Source organism: Crinia signifera, chromosome 1, assembly GCF_055691185.1.
Source record: "Crinia signifera chromosome 1, ASM5569118v1, whole genome shotgun sequence".
NCBI lineage: Eukaryota > Metazoa > Chordata > Amphibia > Anura > Myobatrachidae > Crinia > Crinia signifera.
Window position 1 is genome coordinate 40624617 of NC_139217.1, and position 17508 is coordinate 40642124.

The window sequence follows — 17508 nt, forward strand, 5'->3', positions numbered from 1 at the left end:
CAAAAGCTGGCGATTCCCTGCAGAAGCCTATGGGCTTCTTACCGCAGCGCTGTTTGAGGGATCCGTCACTGATCCCTCCCAGCATGCACTGCATACCCTGCAACCAAAACGCATGTGATGCGATCGACCCGATTTTTACATTGGATCCAATGTTAAATGCCCCCCAGACCCCATTTTCTATTGGATACCCACCCTGTTCATACCCCCACTATCCAAGTGGGCATGGAGTTGATTTTATATAGTGTGGCGAGCCACCGAGCCCGAAGCGTGGCGAGCGCAGCGCGCCCCGCAAGGGGACGCGGATTACTTAACATGTATTCTGCGTCCCCTCGCGGGGCGCGCTGCGCTCGCCACGCTTCGGGCTCGGTGGCTCGCTGCGCTTGCCACACTATATAAAATCAACTCCATGCCCACTTGGATAGTGGGGGTATGAACAGGGTGGGTATACAGGGCCGGCTCACTCCCGGGGGGGGGGGGTCCCGCTATGTGCCCGCGCTGCTGGGGGGTTAGGGATTTGCGATGTGGCCGCTGCTGGGCGGGAGGGCGTGTGATACTGCTGGATCACTCAACGAACACCTGTGAATTCCTTCCTCCGGCTCTCCTGCTCCTCTGCTGCTGCTGCGGCTGACCTGCAGCTCACTGCTGCCCTCCATTGGCCGGTGCCCTAGGCAAATGCCTAAACCTGCCTAGTGGTGCCGGCCCTGTGGGTATACAATAAAAAATGGGGTCTGGGGGGCATTTAACATTGGATCCAATGTAAAACTCGGGTTGATCACATCGCATCACATGCGATTTGGTTGCATGCGATGCGATTGACCCGATTTTTCCGACCCGATAAAAAAATCGGGCGCCCAGATATTACACAAGTGCCGGGAATATCTACAGGGTAAACCTGTAGCATAGAGATTAAGCTAAATAGTTTTATTAGCAAATGTGAAGTGTAATTGTTCAAATTATACACAGCATAACGTAGTGTCATATACTGTAGACAAGAGAATACCATGCATATATAAATATGATTCGATATAACTTTCCATATAATGAATAGTAAAATAACATCCCCTCCCCTATGTGTATATTTACACAACAAAAATGGATCATTAACCAATCAGACCCAGGGCGGGATGTACTAAAGGGAAAATGCGGTAAAACGCCTGTTTTACCGCATTTTCCTATGTACTATTACCCGGCCGCACGGATTTCGCCGGGCAGGGTATTGCCACCCAAAGGTGGCGATACCCTATAGAAGCCTATGGGCTTCTTTTTGCCGCCTCGCTGTAGCCTCGACGACCCCCCCTTTCCCCCTCCCTTGGGCTTACCTTCTTGCAGGTCCTCCTGGACCATGGAAGGTAAGCCCTTTCTCCCCCTAGCAACCCAGCCGGACGTCCTTCCGGCTGCAGGGGGAGGAGGAGGCGCCGGGGACAGCCTGCTTAGCTGTCCCCGGCATGTAGGCAGCAGGAGGCGGTAGGGAGGAGAAGTGAGACCCCCTGCAGACCACAGTACAGGTATTGTGGGGGGTCTCCGTTACCACACCGCGATGCCAGCCGCATATGTTAGTACATATGCGCTGGCCTCGTGGCGGACAGCCGACGAAGGACGGTGATGTATATTAATACACCCCGCCCCCAGTGTGTTACCTTTCACATTATTATTAGCTCATCCAGCTAGTCTGTAATGCTAATATATACTTTTTCTCCCCAAAAGAATCCGTACAATTGAGCAATATCTGATATACCACAGAGTTATTGAGGTATAAATCTTAAAACCTTTTCTTGATCAATCTTCCAGGTCCTGGACACAGACTTGGAGAACATAGAAGACTATGAGGGGTTGTCAGACTTTTGTCGGACTTTCAAGTTGTACAGAGGGAGGACCCAGGATGAGACGGAGGACCCGTCCATGGTTGGAGAATTCAAGGTGTGTCCCACTCCCTATCTATCTGGTTTATATGGATACTATAGTTGTCCTGCCTTGTGTAGCAGCCTTTTCCGTTTTCATTTAAAAAAAAATAATAATAATTTTTAATTACTTATTAAAATCTTTTCATTATTTCAAACCACAAATGTCGGCACCAGTTTGGGCAGTGAACTAAGATAATTCCACATTCCCACTTTGGGCCTGAGACATGTCCATTGTGAGAAGATTATTGGACACCAGAGTACTCTGTATAGGTTTACTCCAGCGTTCTAATGGGATGTTCTCCAGCCCATGGGAAATAATCTAGTAAAGAAGTCATCTTGCCATGAGATGAAGTGGTGCTATATTGGATCTGAGGTGTTCTGTTCCGGGTCCACCTCAGGAGAGCATCTGCTACTGGTTAGCTGTAAATGATAGACTACAACATTTATCTCCTAATTTCTGCATCCCCCTACCCTGATGTGTCCCATATTATCGGCTGTTGTAGAATAACGCTTGTTTGTAGTGGCAGCCACATGAGCACAAGCCAAGTATCATCCCTTACTTGCCACCTGCATCACTAATTACGCAGAGAAGTAACCTCACCCCCCCAGCAGAGGTGTCTAACTTACCCCAGGAAGCAGTGCAGCATTTGGGTTATTCTCCTGCTGGTCAGTACACATGGACCTAATTACCACTATACGTATCAGGTGGCCCCAAACTCCCTACACCACTGCGCTGTAATCAAATGAGTGCAAAAGCATTGATAGATCCATCACCTCCTCACACTCCAAGTCTCAGTGGAGAAATGGAGATAGACCATCACCTCCTTACCCTCCAAGTCTCAGTGAAGAAACTGAGATAGACCCAAAACCTCCTCACACTCCAAGTCTCAGTGGAGAAGCTGAGATAGCTGCAACATCTCCTCACACTCCAAGTCTCAGTGGAGATGCTGAGATAGACCAGCACCTCCGCACACTCCAAGTCTCAGTAGAGAATCTGAGATAGACCAGCACCTCCGCACACTCCGTCTCAGTGGAGAAACTGAGATAGAACTTATACCTCCTTCACACTCCAAGTCTCAGTGGAGAAGCTGAGATAGAACCAATACCTCCTTCACACTCCAAGTCTCAGTGGAGAAGCTGAGATAGACCCAACACCTCCTTAATCCAAGTCTCAGTGGACAAACTGATAGAACCAATACCTCCTTACACTCCAAGTCTCAGTGAAGACGCTGAGATAGATACAAAATCTCCTCACACTCCAAGTCTTAGTGGAGAAGCTGAGATAGACCCATCACCTCCTCACACTCCAAGTATTAGGGGAGAAGCTGAGATAGACCAGCACCTCCGCACACTCCAAGTCTCAGTGGAGAATCTGAGATAGACCAGCACCTCCTCACACTCCAAGTATTAGGGGAGAAGCTGAGATAGACCAGCACCTTCGCACACTCCAATTCTCAGTGGAGAAACTGAGATAGAACCAGCACCTCCTCACACTCCACATCTCAGTGAATAAGCTGAGATAGACCCAAACTCTCCTTACACTCCCAGGTACTGTATCTCCATCGACTCCTTTATATTGTCTGTCGATCGGCCCAGGTCAGATAAAGTCACTGTGATGTTTTATCACTAATGATCAGCAGTGTTGCAGAGGTGAGAAATGTTGGAAATTTTACACAGACATAGGTAGGGATCATCTCATGTAATCCTGTGGTTGTATATATGTGTACATATGTATATATTGATATATTTATTTTTCTTGTGTGTTACCTCTAGGGATCATTTAAAATGTATTCCCTCCCGGATGACCCTTCAGTTCCGGTGCCACCTCGCCAGTTTCGCCAGCTTCTAGCAAAAGGGCTACAGGAATGCCTTGTGAGGGTCTACATTGTCCGGGCGTTTGGGCTGCAACCTAAGGATGCTAATGGCAAGGTAAGTAATGAACGGTATTGATGAAACAACACGCGTTTCACCAATTCATTATTTGTTTGCAGCATATGGGCAAACCGATAAGGTTCATACCAGCCTATTACTGATGTTAGGAAACCTTATGCTGCTAGGATACAGGTGGAACAGACTTCAGTGTGCATTCTGCGGTGCGCCTATTCGCCGCGTCTCACATCCACCACCATTCACTCTACATGTGGGGGCAGATTTACAATATCGTCTAAAACAGAGAAGTTGTGATGTTGCCCCATATGGACCAATCAGATTGCGTCTTTTTCTTGAATGCAGTAGAGATCCGACAGCTAAAATGTGATTGGTGTCTATTGACAACAGCACAACTTCTCTTTTATAGATACTAGTAAATCTACCCCCAGGTATTTTTATTTTTCCATATCTGCAGCCGAGAGGGGAACATTGTGTTATAATCTGTAAAGGTCACCCGCTGCCTGGCAGATAAGTCGGGCATACAGAGTGCACCAGACGGCAGACACGTCAGCCATGTCCGGCTACTAGGAACTGTTATGTAATATATAGACGCAGACGTGTCAGTCATTTATTCCGGCCAAAGTGAGGCTGAATTACTCTAAACATTTCCATCCATGGGATTAGCTGCAGAAGAAGTAGACGCGGCCCAGCTGGAGCCGGGGGATTTTAATACCTAATAATAAAACACGATTTCCCTGGAAGGCTGCGCCGGAGCCTCGGATCTTAGATTAAGCTGGCCACGATATTTCCTAACTATGTTTTGAGTTGATAAAGTAGACTGAATGAAAACATGAGATAAAAGTAGGAAAATCAGATGGAACTCATCGAGTTCTCCTAATCTGTGGTAACGTTTCCAGTGTGACCCCTACGTGAAGATATCTGTTGGGAAAAAGTCGATCAACGACCGAGAGAACTACATCCCCTGCACTTTGGAACCCGTGTTTGGAAAGTAAGTGTTTTTTTATGTGTATATCATTTGTATTGCAGGGCGAACACTTCCACCAATCAAATCAGCTTTGCAATAGCTGTGCTTTACTGCAGCTTCATTCCGCACAGAAGCCTTTTCTGAACCATAGGGTAGCAAACCTTCACCTGGAATTTAATTCCACCCATAGCGTTGCTTTGAGTAACATCAATGATCATATGGTATGCGACAAATAAAGATTGTAAGATTGTAATAATGCATGTGCAGGAGTACATCAGAGGCAGAACTACCATTGGTGCAACAGGTGCAGTGCACTGGTGCACCTAAGGACCCAGGGGCCCCACTGCCGCCCCTATCACCCACTGTTTTCTCCTGTCACACTCTGCATCCTCCTGTCACTCACTGCCGTGTTGCATGTTGTGAACTTGGGTTGGGGTGGAGCAGGGGAGCCTAAATTATATTTTTGCATCGGAGCTCACCACCCACATGTTCCGCCAATGAAGTACAGGTAGATGGGGCAGCACTGTAATGTTGGATACACACTATACCGACTTATCCAGTGGCCATTGGATCCACCAACAGAGCGGCCAATTCGGTAAATATACATATTTACCCATCAGCCGCTCCATGTGTGAGCGTTTGAATTTGCACGCCCAGCTGTGACATCATTGTCAGCGGTTCCTGCAACCGGCAAATGGGGCTGTCTGTGAGTAGGACGCAAACACAGCCAGACGTGCTGATGTATCAGCTGTGCTGCAGGGCCGAATGGTGTTCAAGGACCTATTTGGTGTATTGGCAGGGTGGATCAGAGCTCGAGCACCCACACAAGAGGCTCTGATGATGACCATGGGTTTAAGGTGCAGCCAGATGTGCATACGGACATATGGTAGGCATTGTTGGCACAGGAACTTCTTGCCCACGTTACATACCATAAGTTTGTTCCATACATCTTTGTCTTGATTGCATTCTTGTGGGAGAACAAGCCATGCATGGTGTGCGAAGGCCTTGCTTGGCACTAGGAGCAACCCCACTAAAGAAGCACCCCGATAAATCATGTTGGGATGTAATCACATACAGTTCCAGCAGTATCAGTGTCCAGGCCTGTCTGCTGTCAGTATTTGTGGACTCTGACTTGTGTGCCACTACAGTTCTCAATTCAGACTCAGAGGCACCCCATTTCATGGAGAACCAGCCATGCCTGGCAGCTCTGCCAAGGTGCATGCTTGTGGTGTTGAACACGTGGTTGCAAAATATTACTAGGTGCTTCCGGCTCGAAATCCGACACAAGATGGTAAAGGATCTAACAATAGAAAGGTTACAGAAGGCTATTATGTAGCTCATACACCTGCTGTCAGTGTGCTGCCTGGTGGTACTGAGCACCGGTTGTGTCTGTCTCCTCCCTCCCAGGATGTTTGAGCTGACGTGCACTCTGCCACTGGATAAGGACCTGAAGATCACGCTCTACGACTACGACCTGATATCGAAGGATGAGAAGATTGGAGAGACGGTCATAGATTTAGAGAACCGCTTTCTTTCTAAGTATGGGGCTCGGTGCGGCCTACCGCAGACTTACTGCATGTAAGTAAAGTCAAGCTTGTTGGAGAATATTCTTCCTTTATGCTGGTCTTAAACGTAATATCGCTGCTATGTTTCCATACCTATAATAATGTAGCCCCATCATCCTGTAATAGCTGAGCAACTTTTATAGGGAATATCCCATAACTAGCATGAACATGCGCCTATGAATGTGGTAGGCAGGTAGACAGAGGCATATGTACATAACTGGCCTCACCCTAGCCATCTCCTTCTGCAGCCTAACCTTCTGCCTATGGCCTAACCATAACCATCTCCTTCTGCAGCCTAACCTGCCTATGGCCAAACCATAACCTTCTCCTTCTGCAGCCTAACCTTCTGTCTATGACCTAACCCTAACCATCTCCTTCTGCAGTCTAACCTTCTGTCTATGGTCTCATCTTAATCATCTCCTTCTGCAGCCTAACCTTCTGCCTATGGCTTAACCCTAACCATCTCCTTCTGCAGCATAACCTTCTGCCTATGGCCTAACCCTAACCATCTCCTTCTGCAGCATAACCTTCTGCCTATGGCCTAACCCTAACCATCTCCTTCTGCAGCCTAACCTTCTGCCTATTGTCTAACCCTAACCATCTCCTTCTGCAGCCTAACCTCCTGCCTATGGCCTAACCCTAACCATCTCCTTCTTCAGCCTAACCTGCCTATGGCCTAATCCTTACCATCTCCTTGTGCAGCCAGCCTTCTGCCCTAACATCTCCTCCTGCAGCCTAACTTGCCTATGGCCTAACCCTAACCATCTCCTTCTGCAGTCTAACCTTCTGCCTATGGCTTAACCCTAACCATCTCCTTCTGCAGCATAACCTTCTGCCTATGGCCTAACCCTAACCATCTCCTTCTGCAGCCTAACCTCCTGCCTATGGCCTAACCCTAACCATCTCCTTCTTCAGCCTAACCTGCCTATGGCCTAATCCTTACCATCTCCTTCTGCAGCCAGCCTTCTGCCCTAACATCTCCTCCTGCAGCCTAACTTGCCTATGGCCTAACCCTAACCATCTCCTTCTGCAGTCTAACCTTCTGCCTATGGCCTAACCCTAACCATCTCCTTCTGCAGTCTAACCTTCTGCCTATGGCCTGACCCTAACCATCTCCTTCTGCAGCCTAACTTGCCTATGGCCTAACCTTAACCATGTCCTTCTGCAGTCTAACCGTCTGCCTATAGCCTAACCCTAACCATCTCCTTCTGCAGCCTAGCCTTCTACCTATGGCCTAACCCTATCCATCTCCTTCTGCAGATTAACCTTCTGCCTATGGCCTAACCCTAACCATCTCCTTATGCAGCCTAACCTTCTACCTATGGCCTCACCCTAGCCATCTCCTTCTGCAGCCTAACCTTCTGCCTATGGCCTAACCCTAACTATCTCCTTCTTCAGCCTAACCTGCCTATAGCCTAATCCTTACCATCTCCTCCTGCAGCCTAACCTGCCTATGGCCTAACCTTAACCATGTCCTTCTGCAGTCTAACCTTCTGCCTATAGCCTAACCATCTCCTTCTGTAGTCTAGCCTTCTGCCTATGGCCTAACCCTAGCCATCTCCTTCTGCAGATTAATCTTCTGCCTATGACCTGACCCTAACCCTCTCCTACTGCAGCCTAACCTTCTGCCTATGGCCTCACCCCAGCCATCTCCTTCTGCAGCCTAACCTTCTGCCAATGGCATAACCCTAGTCATCTCCTTCTGCAGCCTAACCTTCTGTCTATGGCCTAACCATAACCATCTCCTTATGCAGCCTAACCTTCCGCCTATGGCCTAACCATAACCATCTCCTTCTGCAGCCTAACCTTCTGCCTATGGCCTGGCCCTAACCATCTCCCTCTGCAACCTAACCTTCTGCCTATGGCCTGGCCCTAACCATCTCCTTCTGCAGCCTAACCTTCTGCCTATGGCCTAACCCTATCCATCTCCTTCTGCAGTCTAACCTTCTGCCTATGTCCTAACCCTAACCATCTCCTTCTGCAGCCTAACCTTCTGCCTATGGCCTAACCCTAGTCATCTCCTTCTGCAGCCTAACCTTCTGCCTATGGCCTAACCATCTCCTTCTGCAGCCTAACCTTCTGCCTATGGCCTAACCCTAGTCATCTCCTTCTGCAGCATAACCTTCTGCCTGTGGCCTGGCCCTAAACATCTCTTTCTGCTTCCTAAACTTCTGCCTATGGCCTGGCCCTAACCATCTCCTTCTGCAGCATAACCTTCTGCCTATGGCCTGGCCCTAAACATCTCTTTCTGCTTCCTAACCTTCTGCCTATGGCCTATTAACTTCGACCATTTGGTGTCTTTCTTCCACCCAGATACCAGATACCCCTTGCCATTCCTTTGGTAGATCTCAAAATACAGTATCTTCCAATACTACTTTTATAACCAACACTAGATTCAGTGATTCATGGATTCTCTCAGATATGGTCCAGCTCCTCATTATACAAAGCCTTCAGTCCTCCAGGTGGCAGTATTTAATACCTGTGAGAGCGTTATGTAATCTGTTCCATCTTCTGTGCAGCTCTGGACCGAACCAGTGGCGGGACCAACTCCGACCTTCCCAACTGCTTCACATATATGCCCAGCAACGCAACTTGAAGCCTCCAGTCTACAAGAACAACAGGGTTGTGTTCCGGAATCATGAATTCAACATCTCTGGCCTGGGTGAGCTGCTGTATATATGATACATATATACCCATGTTATTCAAATACATTACATTGTTTGGTCTAAGCTACAAATGTTATTGCAAATCACTTTCTCCCAGTATTAAATAAGTTTGATGTGTCATTATTATTCCATATACTGTAGAGCTGTATTTCATGCCACAATCTTTCCACCTAAGGAGACATAACTCTTCTGTGCAGCTAGGGGACCCTGCTCCTTCCACTATATAACTCTCAGTCTGAAGCTTCCTGCTGCCTCCAATCCCCTCCTCGCATCATGTCACTGCTACTGTCACATGCAGCTCTGTCCTCACTGACACATCACTCATCTATCTCCTAATATACTCTGTGCTGCTGGGAACCCTGCTCCTCCCACTATATAACTCTCAGTCTGCAGCTTCCTGCTGCCTCCATTCCCCTCCTCGCATCATGTCACTGCTACTTTCACATGCAGCTCTGTCCTCACTGACACATCACTCATCTCCTGATATACTCCGTGCTGCTGGGAACCCTGCACCTCCCACTATATAACTCTCAGTCTGTGGCTTCCTGCTGCCTCCATCCCCCTCCTCACATCATGTCACTGCCCCTGTCACATGCAGCTCTGTCCTCACTGACACATCACTCATCTCCTGATATACTCTGTGCTGCTGGGGACCCTGCTCCTCCCACTATATAACTCTCAGTCTGCGGCTTCCTGCTGCCTCCATTCCCCTCCTCACATCATGTCACTGGCCATGTCACATGCAGCCCTCTCCTCACTGACACATCACTCATCTCCTGTTATACTCCGTGCTGCTGGGGACCCTGCTCCTCCCACTATATAACTCTCAGTCTTTGGCTTCCTGCTGCCTCCATTCCCCTCCTCACATCATGTCACCTCTCTGGTCACATGCAGCCTTGTCCTCATGACACATGACTCAGCTACTGACATACTCTGTGCTGCTGGGGGATCCTGATCATCCTACTAAATAACTCATACAGAGGGATGTGATAGGTCGCACAAGGCACATGGGTATATAGGGTGGACCCCCTGGATTTTAATACACTGGAATGATCATAACATAAGTGGGGGTGTGCTACCTCGGACAAGAAGATTTAACAAGAACAAGAGAAGAAAAGGATGTCCTATGTCGGTGCACCAATAAAGAATAAAACGTAACCTTTATTATTTTCTTTTAAGAGCTGCGAGATAAAAAATATACATATAGCAACAAACAAGGGTGGGGTAACACACTTTAAAACTAAGGTGGCAGGCAGATGTTTGTGATAAGATATGGTATATGTGCTGATTCAACTTTAGAACAGTGTGCTCTTGGTCTGTGTGGGCTGAATTGGACCAACAGACCAGGTGTGAGCAATAAGAGCAGGGCCCTGAGGAAGCTAAAATCTGCGAAGCACGTGCCGGCTAGCGGTGCGCAGGCAGATGTTTGTACTTGTTTGTTATTTTTCTTATTGATGCATTTTGATTATCTGTCAACAGTGCCATGCCGCAATAGCCCTTCTAAGGGCGTTCACTGCACTGCACCCCTCCTCACATCATATCACTGGCCCTGTCACATGCAGCCCTGTCCTCACTGGCGCATCATTCCTCTGCGATATACTCTGTGCTGTTGGGGACCCTGCTCCTCCCATTATATAACTCTCAGTCTGTGGCTTCCTGCTGCCTCCATTCTTCTTACATCATATCACTGCCCCTGTCACATGCAGCCATTTTCACACAAACCTACCACCTATCTCATATACTCTGTGCTTCCTTGGGGACCCTGGGTCCGATGCCAGTCTGAGTCATACTTGTATAAAAGCCAGTAACGTAACTGCTGCACCTGGAAAATACACCAAACGATGAGTGCACTTGATGACCCCCTTGTTCTAATAACATATCTCCCAACATGACCCATTCCTGAAGGGACAAAATGCTCTGTTCCTGGATTTCCCTGCCAGTGGCAGTTGCAGAGGTGGGACTGCGGAACAGTCCAACATTCAAATAGGGGAGACACACCTACTGCCAGGGTGTTCCAGCTGGTGATATTTGGTAGAGTATGGGGAGACAGTTGGTGTGGCTCCCCTATTTGAATTTTGGACTGTGCCGCAGATTCACATCTGCAACTGCCACTGGCAAGGAAATCCAGGAACAGAGCATTTTGTCCCTTCAGGAATGGGTCATATTGAAAGGTATGTATTAAACTGGCCAAAAAGATGCAACTTGTCTGTGCTCATTAAAGGACCAGATCTAAGGAAATGCATTTCAGTGAAATAGGTGTGACTCTTTTTTTGTGACTTGTTTTCATCTAACAGAAGACAGTAAATTCCCTAATCCGCACCTGGGACCCCCCGAGGAGCGCCTGGCGCTGTACGTGCTGCGTAAACAGGGCCTTGTGTGTGAACACGTGGAGACGAGGTCCCTGTACAGTCCCCTGCAGCCCGATATAGAACAGGTATGGCATCTTATTACATGCACAGTAAAGTGTCAGGAGGCGCACTGAGTATACCCACACGTATTGGTATTATCGAGATCGAAGGCAAATAGAGTCAGGGAGAGAACCTGTGAGTGGAGGTCAGGACATGTGCGCTGGTGGAACATAGGACACGAAACTACATTACATTCACTTATGTATTTCCCAGCTTCTGTATTTACCAGCCGTTTGCCATTTTCGTCCGAGGCTCATGGTATTCCGTTATTTAAGGAAGAGCCAGTATATGTTATTGGATCAGAACGCTTTGTTTTCATATATATTTTAATTTATTTATCCTTTGTGGAAGTGCTATCACATATTTCCCAACATGACCTATTCCTGGAGGGACAAAATGGATTCCTGGATTTCCTTGCCATGGCAGTTGCAGAGGTGGGACTGCGGAACAGTCTAACATTCAAATAGGTTAGACACACCTACTGCCAAGGTGTTCCGGCTGGCGATATTTGGCAGAGTATGGGGAGGCAGTTGATGTGTCTCCCCTATTTGAATTTTGGACTGTGCCGCAGCCTCACATCTGCAAATGCAGCTGGCAAGGAAGTCCAAACCTTGGTCCTCAAGATACACACAGTCCAGGTTGTAAGGATATCCATGCTTGAGCACAGATGTTATATCAACTGAGATATTAATTCAGTCACTTGTGCTAAAGTAGGGCTATCCTTACAACCTGGACAGCTAGTGTGCCCTGAGGATCATGGTTGGGAACTCTGGTGAAGAGGTGGAAAAGGCACAGAACTGCAAGGGCCTGTAGACCAGGGGTTCTCAAACTCGGTCCTCAGGACCCCACACAGTTCACGTTTTCCAGGTCACCCGGAAGGTGCACAGTTGTATTCATTACTCACTGACCCATTTAAAAAGATCACAGGTGGAGCTAATTATTTCACTTGTGATTCTGTGAGGAGACCTGCAAAACATGCACTGTGTGGGGCCCTGAGGACCGACTTTGAGAACCTGATCCTGTAAACAATGGTGTGCCTGACCAGAATCTCGGGATAATGCTGCTATATATCAGCAGGATGTGTCTTTAGATGCATCTCACTGGACACATGTACACAGGTACTCTTTTTCCTGAGCGTATCCCTATGGCCAGGTTGCGAATGTGTCCATCAGGGAGCCTCAATGTCCTCTATTTTCAGTAAAAATGTTTATTACTTAAATTAATAGCCTTAAAAGTCTATAGAGTCTTGGTTATTTTTATCCCTCCCCCCCCCCCATTTTTTATTTAGTGTCTCAATAACCCCAACAGTGTCAGCCATTTTCATTTAGTCTCAGTTGTCACTATGGTGGCCATTTTGTACTAACATCCGTTTTCTTGTTCTTCCATAATAAGCATGTCTTGTTTTTAGGGAAAGCTGCAGATGTGGGTAGACTTATTTCCGAAGTCCCTGGGAACCCCCGGCCCACCATTTAATATAACACCGAGAAAGGCGAAAAGGTGAGAGATGTGCGGCATTCTTCATGTGTTCCCTAGTGCTGGTCAGACATTGCCTACTGGCCCAGGTGCATAATGCTCATGTCTTAGAATTGGATGTGACCTTATGACTTTTGACCTTTTGACCATGTATACCTTTTGACTGTTGACGTTTTCACTGTCGACCAATAGTGGTTGACCTTATAGATGTGGACCTAGGCATTGTAGATCTAATATACCATGACCGTCTCCAGGGCCCTCTCGTGTAACGGCGTGTCCCGGTCTGTAGTATTAATCCATTACAGAGCCACCATGTACAGCACATTAATTACTTTAATTGGCCTTGAAGGTGTCTTCATTCTACGAGCCATAAAGAGTGGCTTTCCCACATTCCAGCCTGATGCAAGCTGCTCTTATTGGCTGATCACATAACGTCCCATTTAGTCTTACGAGGTATCATTCTCGTATGGTTCTGAGTTCTACAAGGGCCGGCATTCCCTTGCATTTACCTATTTTTGCCACTCTGCTCTTGCCCTGGCACACGGCTCTTGTAATGCACACTCAGCTGCTTGATATCTCATTAAGGTAGGGGACCCTAGCTGAGTGTCTTCCAGTTATAGGGGTAGATTTATTTATGTTCAATTTAGGATTTTTGGTAATTTTGCATTCAACTTTGCAATGGGGAGATTTACTACCGAATCTAAAATCGAATATACAACCAAATCCCACTCAAAATCCAATATAGGCAAAACATTGGTACTATGACGGGGTCCCAACAGTCGGGGTCCCGATTGTTAAAACACCAATGGCCGGGATCCCGACGGCCGTCGTCTGTTCTCCCTCGTGGGGCTCCACGACCCCCATAGAGGGAGAATAGAATTGGTGGCCAGCGCAGCTGGCCACGCTGTCTGCCAGTCGGGATCCCGACGTCGGGCTAATAACTGTCGGGATCCCGACTGTCGGAACCGCATACCACACCCACTATAACATGCACTAAAGTCTAATAGTGCTGCCGCTCGTAGTGTTTATCTATATGCAGAGTGATTGACAGTCAGGTGCTCATTGTGGGTGGTTGGCGGGGGAGTAACTTCTAGAACGCAGGTGTGCCGCAGAATATTTTTGGGTGTGTAGTTGGGTGTGACGATGTAGTACCTGGAACGGGCTCTGTGCATGCACAAACTCCCCACCATCAGAGATGTACAGTATGCAAACTAGACTTGTAGGAACCAAAGCCGGGTGGTGCTTGCTGTTAGTCTCCGCTGAATCGTGGGGAATTCTAAAAATTCATTCTCCATTACTCAGGTTCTACTTGCGCTGCATCATCTGGAACACGAGAGATGTGATATTGGATGATGTCTCTGTCACAGGCGAGAAGATGAGCGATATATATGTGAAGAGGTGAGAGGACATTATCCCGTGTCACGTTCTCATGTGGGATCACTGCCACAGTACCACACACGGCAGACCTGTACCAAACCTTGCATAAATAAATATATATATATATAGCGATCAGTTAACTCTAACGCTCTGGACCTCTACTGCGGTTCTCCGCTGCCGCTACAATATTGGTTATTGATAATTGTGGGCGACGGGGGACTTTATATACGCAGTGATAAATCGTCCCTTTATTCTACACAGCTGCCAGTCAGAATACCTCCACTATGGAATAAGAACATTTCTGAGAGGTTTTAAACGCTCAACACATTGACCTGGTTTATACAAAGTCCAGGAGCGGTATATACACATTTCTCCCGTATAGGTGGTAGCCTGCCAGAGCTCGGAGCGCTAAATGAAAGTAATGCCTTTGTTCCGATGACATGTTGCATACATTGTACAAATATACTTCCTCTGACTGCGTCCTGTGTCTCCTCCCGTAGCTGGCTGATAGGCCATGAAGAAAATAAACAAAAAACAGATGTTCACTACAGGTCTATGGGAGGCGAAGGAAACTTCAACTGGCGATTCGTGTTCCCCTTTGATTATCTTCCTGCGGAGCAGGTCTGCGCAGTGTCTGTGAAGGTAAGGGCAGCTCAGGGACTTGCGCTGTACAAAGCCCGGGCTGTCTGAAGGCAGCTCGGACCTGTGTCAGCTCTTTGTACGAGAGCAGAGCTGGTGAAACCTGGAAACTGCTTTGGTATTTAAATAAACGATCGGAGCAGAAGTCTCTCCTGTTAGTTCAGTAGTCCATGAGGATGTATTACATGAAACACAGCTGCTGCCATAGGCTGCTCTAGCTGTAGGGAACACATGACCCTCTCTGTACCTATCCTAGAAAGGGAAATTAAAGGCGTGTGTGTGTATATATAGAAATATACAGTTGTGCTCATAAGTTTACATACCCTAGCAGAATTTGTGATTTTCAGGCCATTTGTCAGTGAATATGAATGATAACTCACAAACTTTTCTTTCACTCATGGTTAGTGGTTGGGTGAAGCCATTTATTGTCACACAACGGTGTTTCCTCTTTTAAAATCAGAATGACAACAGAAACTACCCAAATGACACTGATCAAAAGTTTACATAGCCTGGAGATTTTGGCCTGATAACATGCACACAAGTTGACACAAACGGGTTTGAATGGCTACTAAAGGTAACCATCCTCACCTGTGATCTGTTTGCTTGTAATCTGTGTGTGTGTATAAAAGGTCAGTGAGTTTCTGGTCTCCTGAAAGACCCTTGCATGTTTCATCCAGTGCTGCACTGATGTGTCTGGATTCATGGGGAAAGCATGCTTTGATGAAATGTTAGGTTGGCACAAGAAAGGTCGACAATCCTTAGGTCGACACCGGAAGGTTGACAGAGACTGAAGGTCGACAGGGTCTCCGAAACGTTGACCAGACCGCAATGGAATAAACTTGGCCCTTGTATTCACCTACAATGGTAGTCCCTGAGTGCCTGTACTTTACCTATTCTATATATATATATATATATATATATATATATATATATATATATATTTTTTTTTTTAAAAGGAAGAGATATGTGGCTGTGTAAGGCTGTAGTACACAGAGGTAGGTAGATATGTGGCAGTGTAAGCCTGTAGTACACAGTGGTAGGTAGATATGCAGCAGTGTAAGGCTGTAGTACACAGAGGTAGGTAGATATGTGGCAGTGTAAGCCTGTAGTACACAGTGGTAGGTAGATATGCGGAAGTGTAAGCCTGTAGTACACAGTGGTAGGTAGATATGTGTCAGTGTAAGGCTGTAGTACACAGAGGTAGGTAGATACTGTATGCGGCAGTGTAAGCCTGTAGTACACAGTGGTAGGTAGATATGTGGCAGTGTAAGGCTGATGTACACAGTGGTAGGTAGATATGCAGCAGCGTAAGGCTGTAGTACACAGTGGTAGGTAGATATGCGGCAGTGTAAGGCTGTAGTACACAGTGGTAGGTAGATATGCGGCAGTGTAAGGCTGTAGTACACAGTGGTAGGTAGATATGCGGCTGTGTAAGGCTGTAGTACACAGTGGTAGGTAGATATGTGGCTGTGTAAGGCTGTAGTACACAGTGGTAGGTAGATATGTGGCAGTGTAAGGCTGAGGTACATAGTGGTAGGTAGATATGTGGCTGTGTAAGGCTGTAGTACACAGAGGTAGGTAGATATGCGGCAGTGTAAGGCTGTAGTACACAGAGGTAGGTAGATATATGGCAGTGTAAGGCTGTAGTACACAGTGGTAGGTAGGTAGATATGCGGCTGTGTAAGGCTGTAGTACACAGAGGTAGGTAGATATGCGGCAGTTTAAGGCTATAGTACACAGAGGTAGGTAGATATATGGCAGTGTAAGGCTGTAGTACACAGTGGTAGGTAGATATGTGGTAGTGTAAGGCTGTAGTGCACAGTGGTAGGTAGATACTGTATGCGGCAGTGTAAGCCTGTAGTACACAGTGGTAGGTAGATATGTGGCAGTGTAAGGCTGATGTACACAGTGGTAGGTAGATATGCAGCAGCGTAAGGCTGTAGTACACAGTGGTAGGTAGATATGCGGCAGTGTAAGGCTGTAGTACACAGTGGTAGGTAGATATGCGGCAGTGTAAGGCTGTAGTACACAGTGGTAGGTAGATATGCGGCTGTGTAAGGCTGTAGTACACAGTGGTAGGTAGATATGTGGCTGTGTAAGGCTGTAGTACACAGTGGTAGGTAGATATGTGGCAGTGTAAGGCTGAGGTACATAGTGGTAGGTAGATATGTGGCTGTGTAAGGCTGTAGTACACAGAGGTAGGTAGATATGCGGCAGTGTAAGGCTGTAGTACACAGAGGTAGGTAGATATATGGCAGTGTAAGGCTGTAGTACACAGTGGTAGGTAGGTAGATATGCGGCTGTGTAAGGCTGTAGTACACAGAGGTAGGTAGATATGCGGCAGTTTAAGGCTATAGTACACAGAGGTAGGTAGATATATGGCAGTGTAAGGCTGTAGTACACAGTGGTAGGTAGATATGTGGTAGTGTAAGGCTGTAGTGCACAGTGGTAGGTAGATATGCGGCAGTGTAAGGCTGAGGTACACAGTGGTAGGTAGATATGCGGCAGTTTAAGGCTGAGGTACACAGTGGTAAGTAGATATGCGGCAGTGTAAGGCTGTAGTACACAGTGGTAGGTAAATATGCAGCTGTGTAAGGCTGTAGTACACAGTGGTAGGTAGATATG

The 17508-nt window shown here is 47.2% G+C and overlaps 1 protein-coding gene across 9 annotated transcripts in view; it reads left to right on the plus strand.

Moving 5' to 3' along the window:
• Positions 1-17508, plus strand: part of DYSF (dysferlin) — a 248303-nt gene that overhangs the window by 210245 nt on the left and 20550 nt on the right. For all 9 annotated transcript variants that reach the window (XM_083187755.1, XM_083188146.1, XM_083187910.1 and 6 more), the window contains 9 exons: positions 1789-1917; positions 3675-3830; positions 4688-4779; positions 6163-6333; positions 8840-8982; positions 11281-11420; positions 12803-12891; positions 14170-14265; positions 14745-14886. In XM_083187755.1, coding sequence (XP_083043881.1) covers positions 1789-1917; positions 3675-3830; positions 4688-4779; positions 6163-6333; positions 8840-8982; positions 11281-11420; positions 12803-12891; positions 14170-14265; positions 14745-14886 — 1158 coding nt within the window. The remainder of the gene's footprint in view (positions 1-1788; positions 1918-3674; positions 3831-4687; positions 4780-6162; positions 6334-8839; positions 8983-11280; positions 11421-12802; positions 12892-14169; positions 14266-14744; positions 14887-17508) is intronic.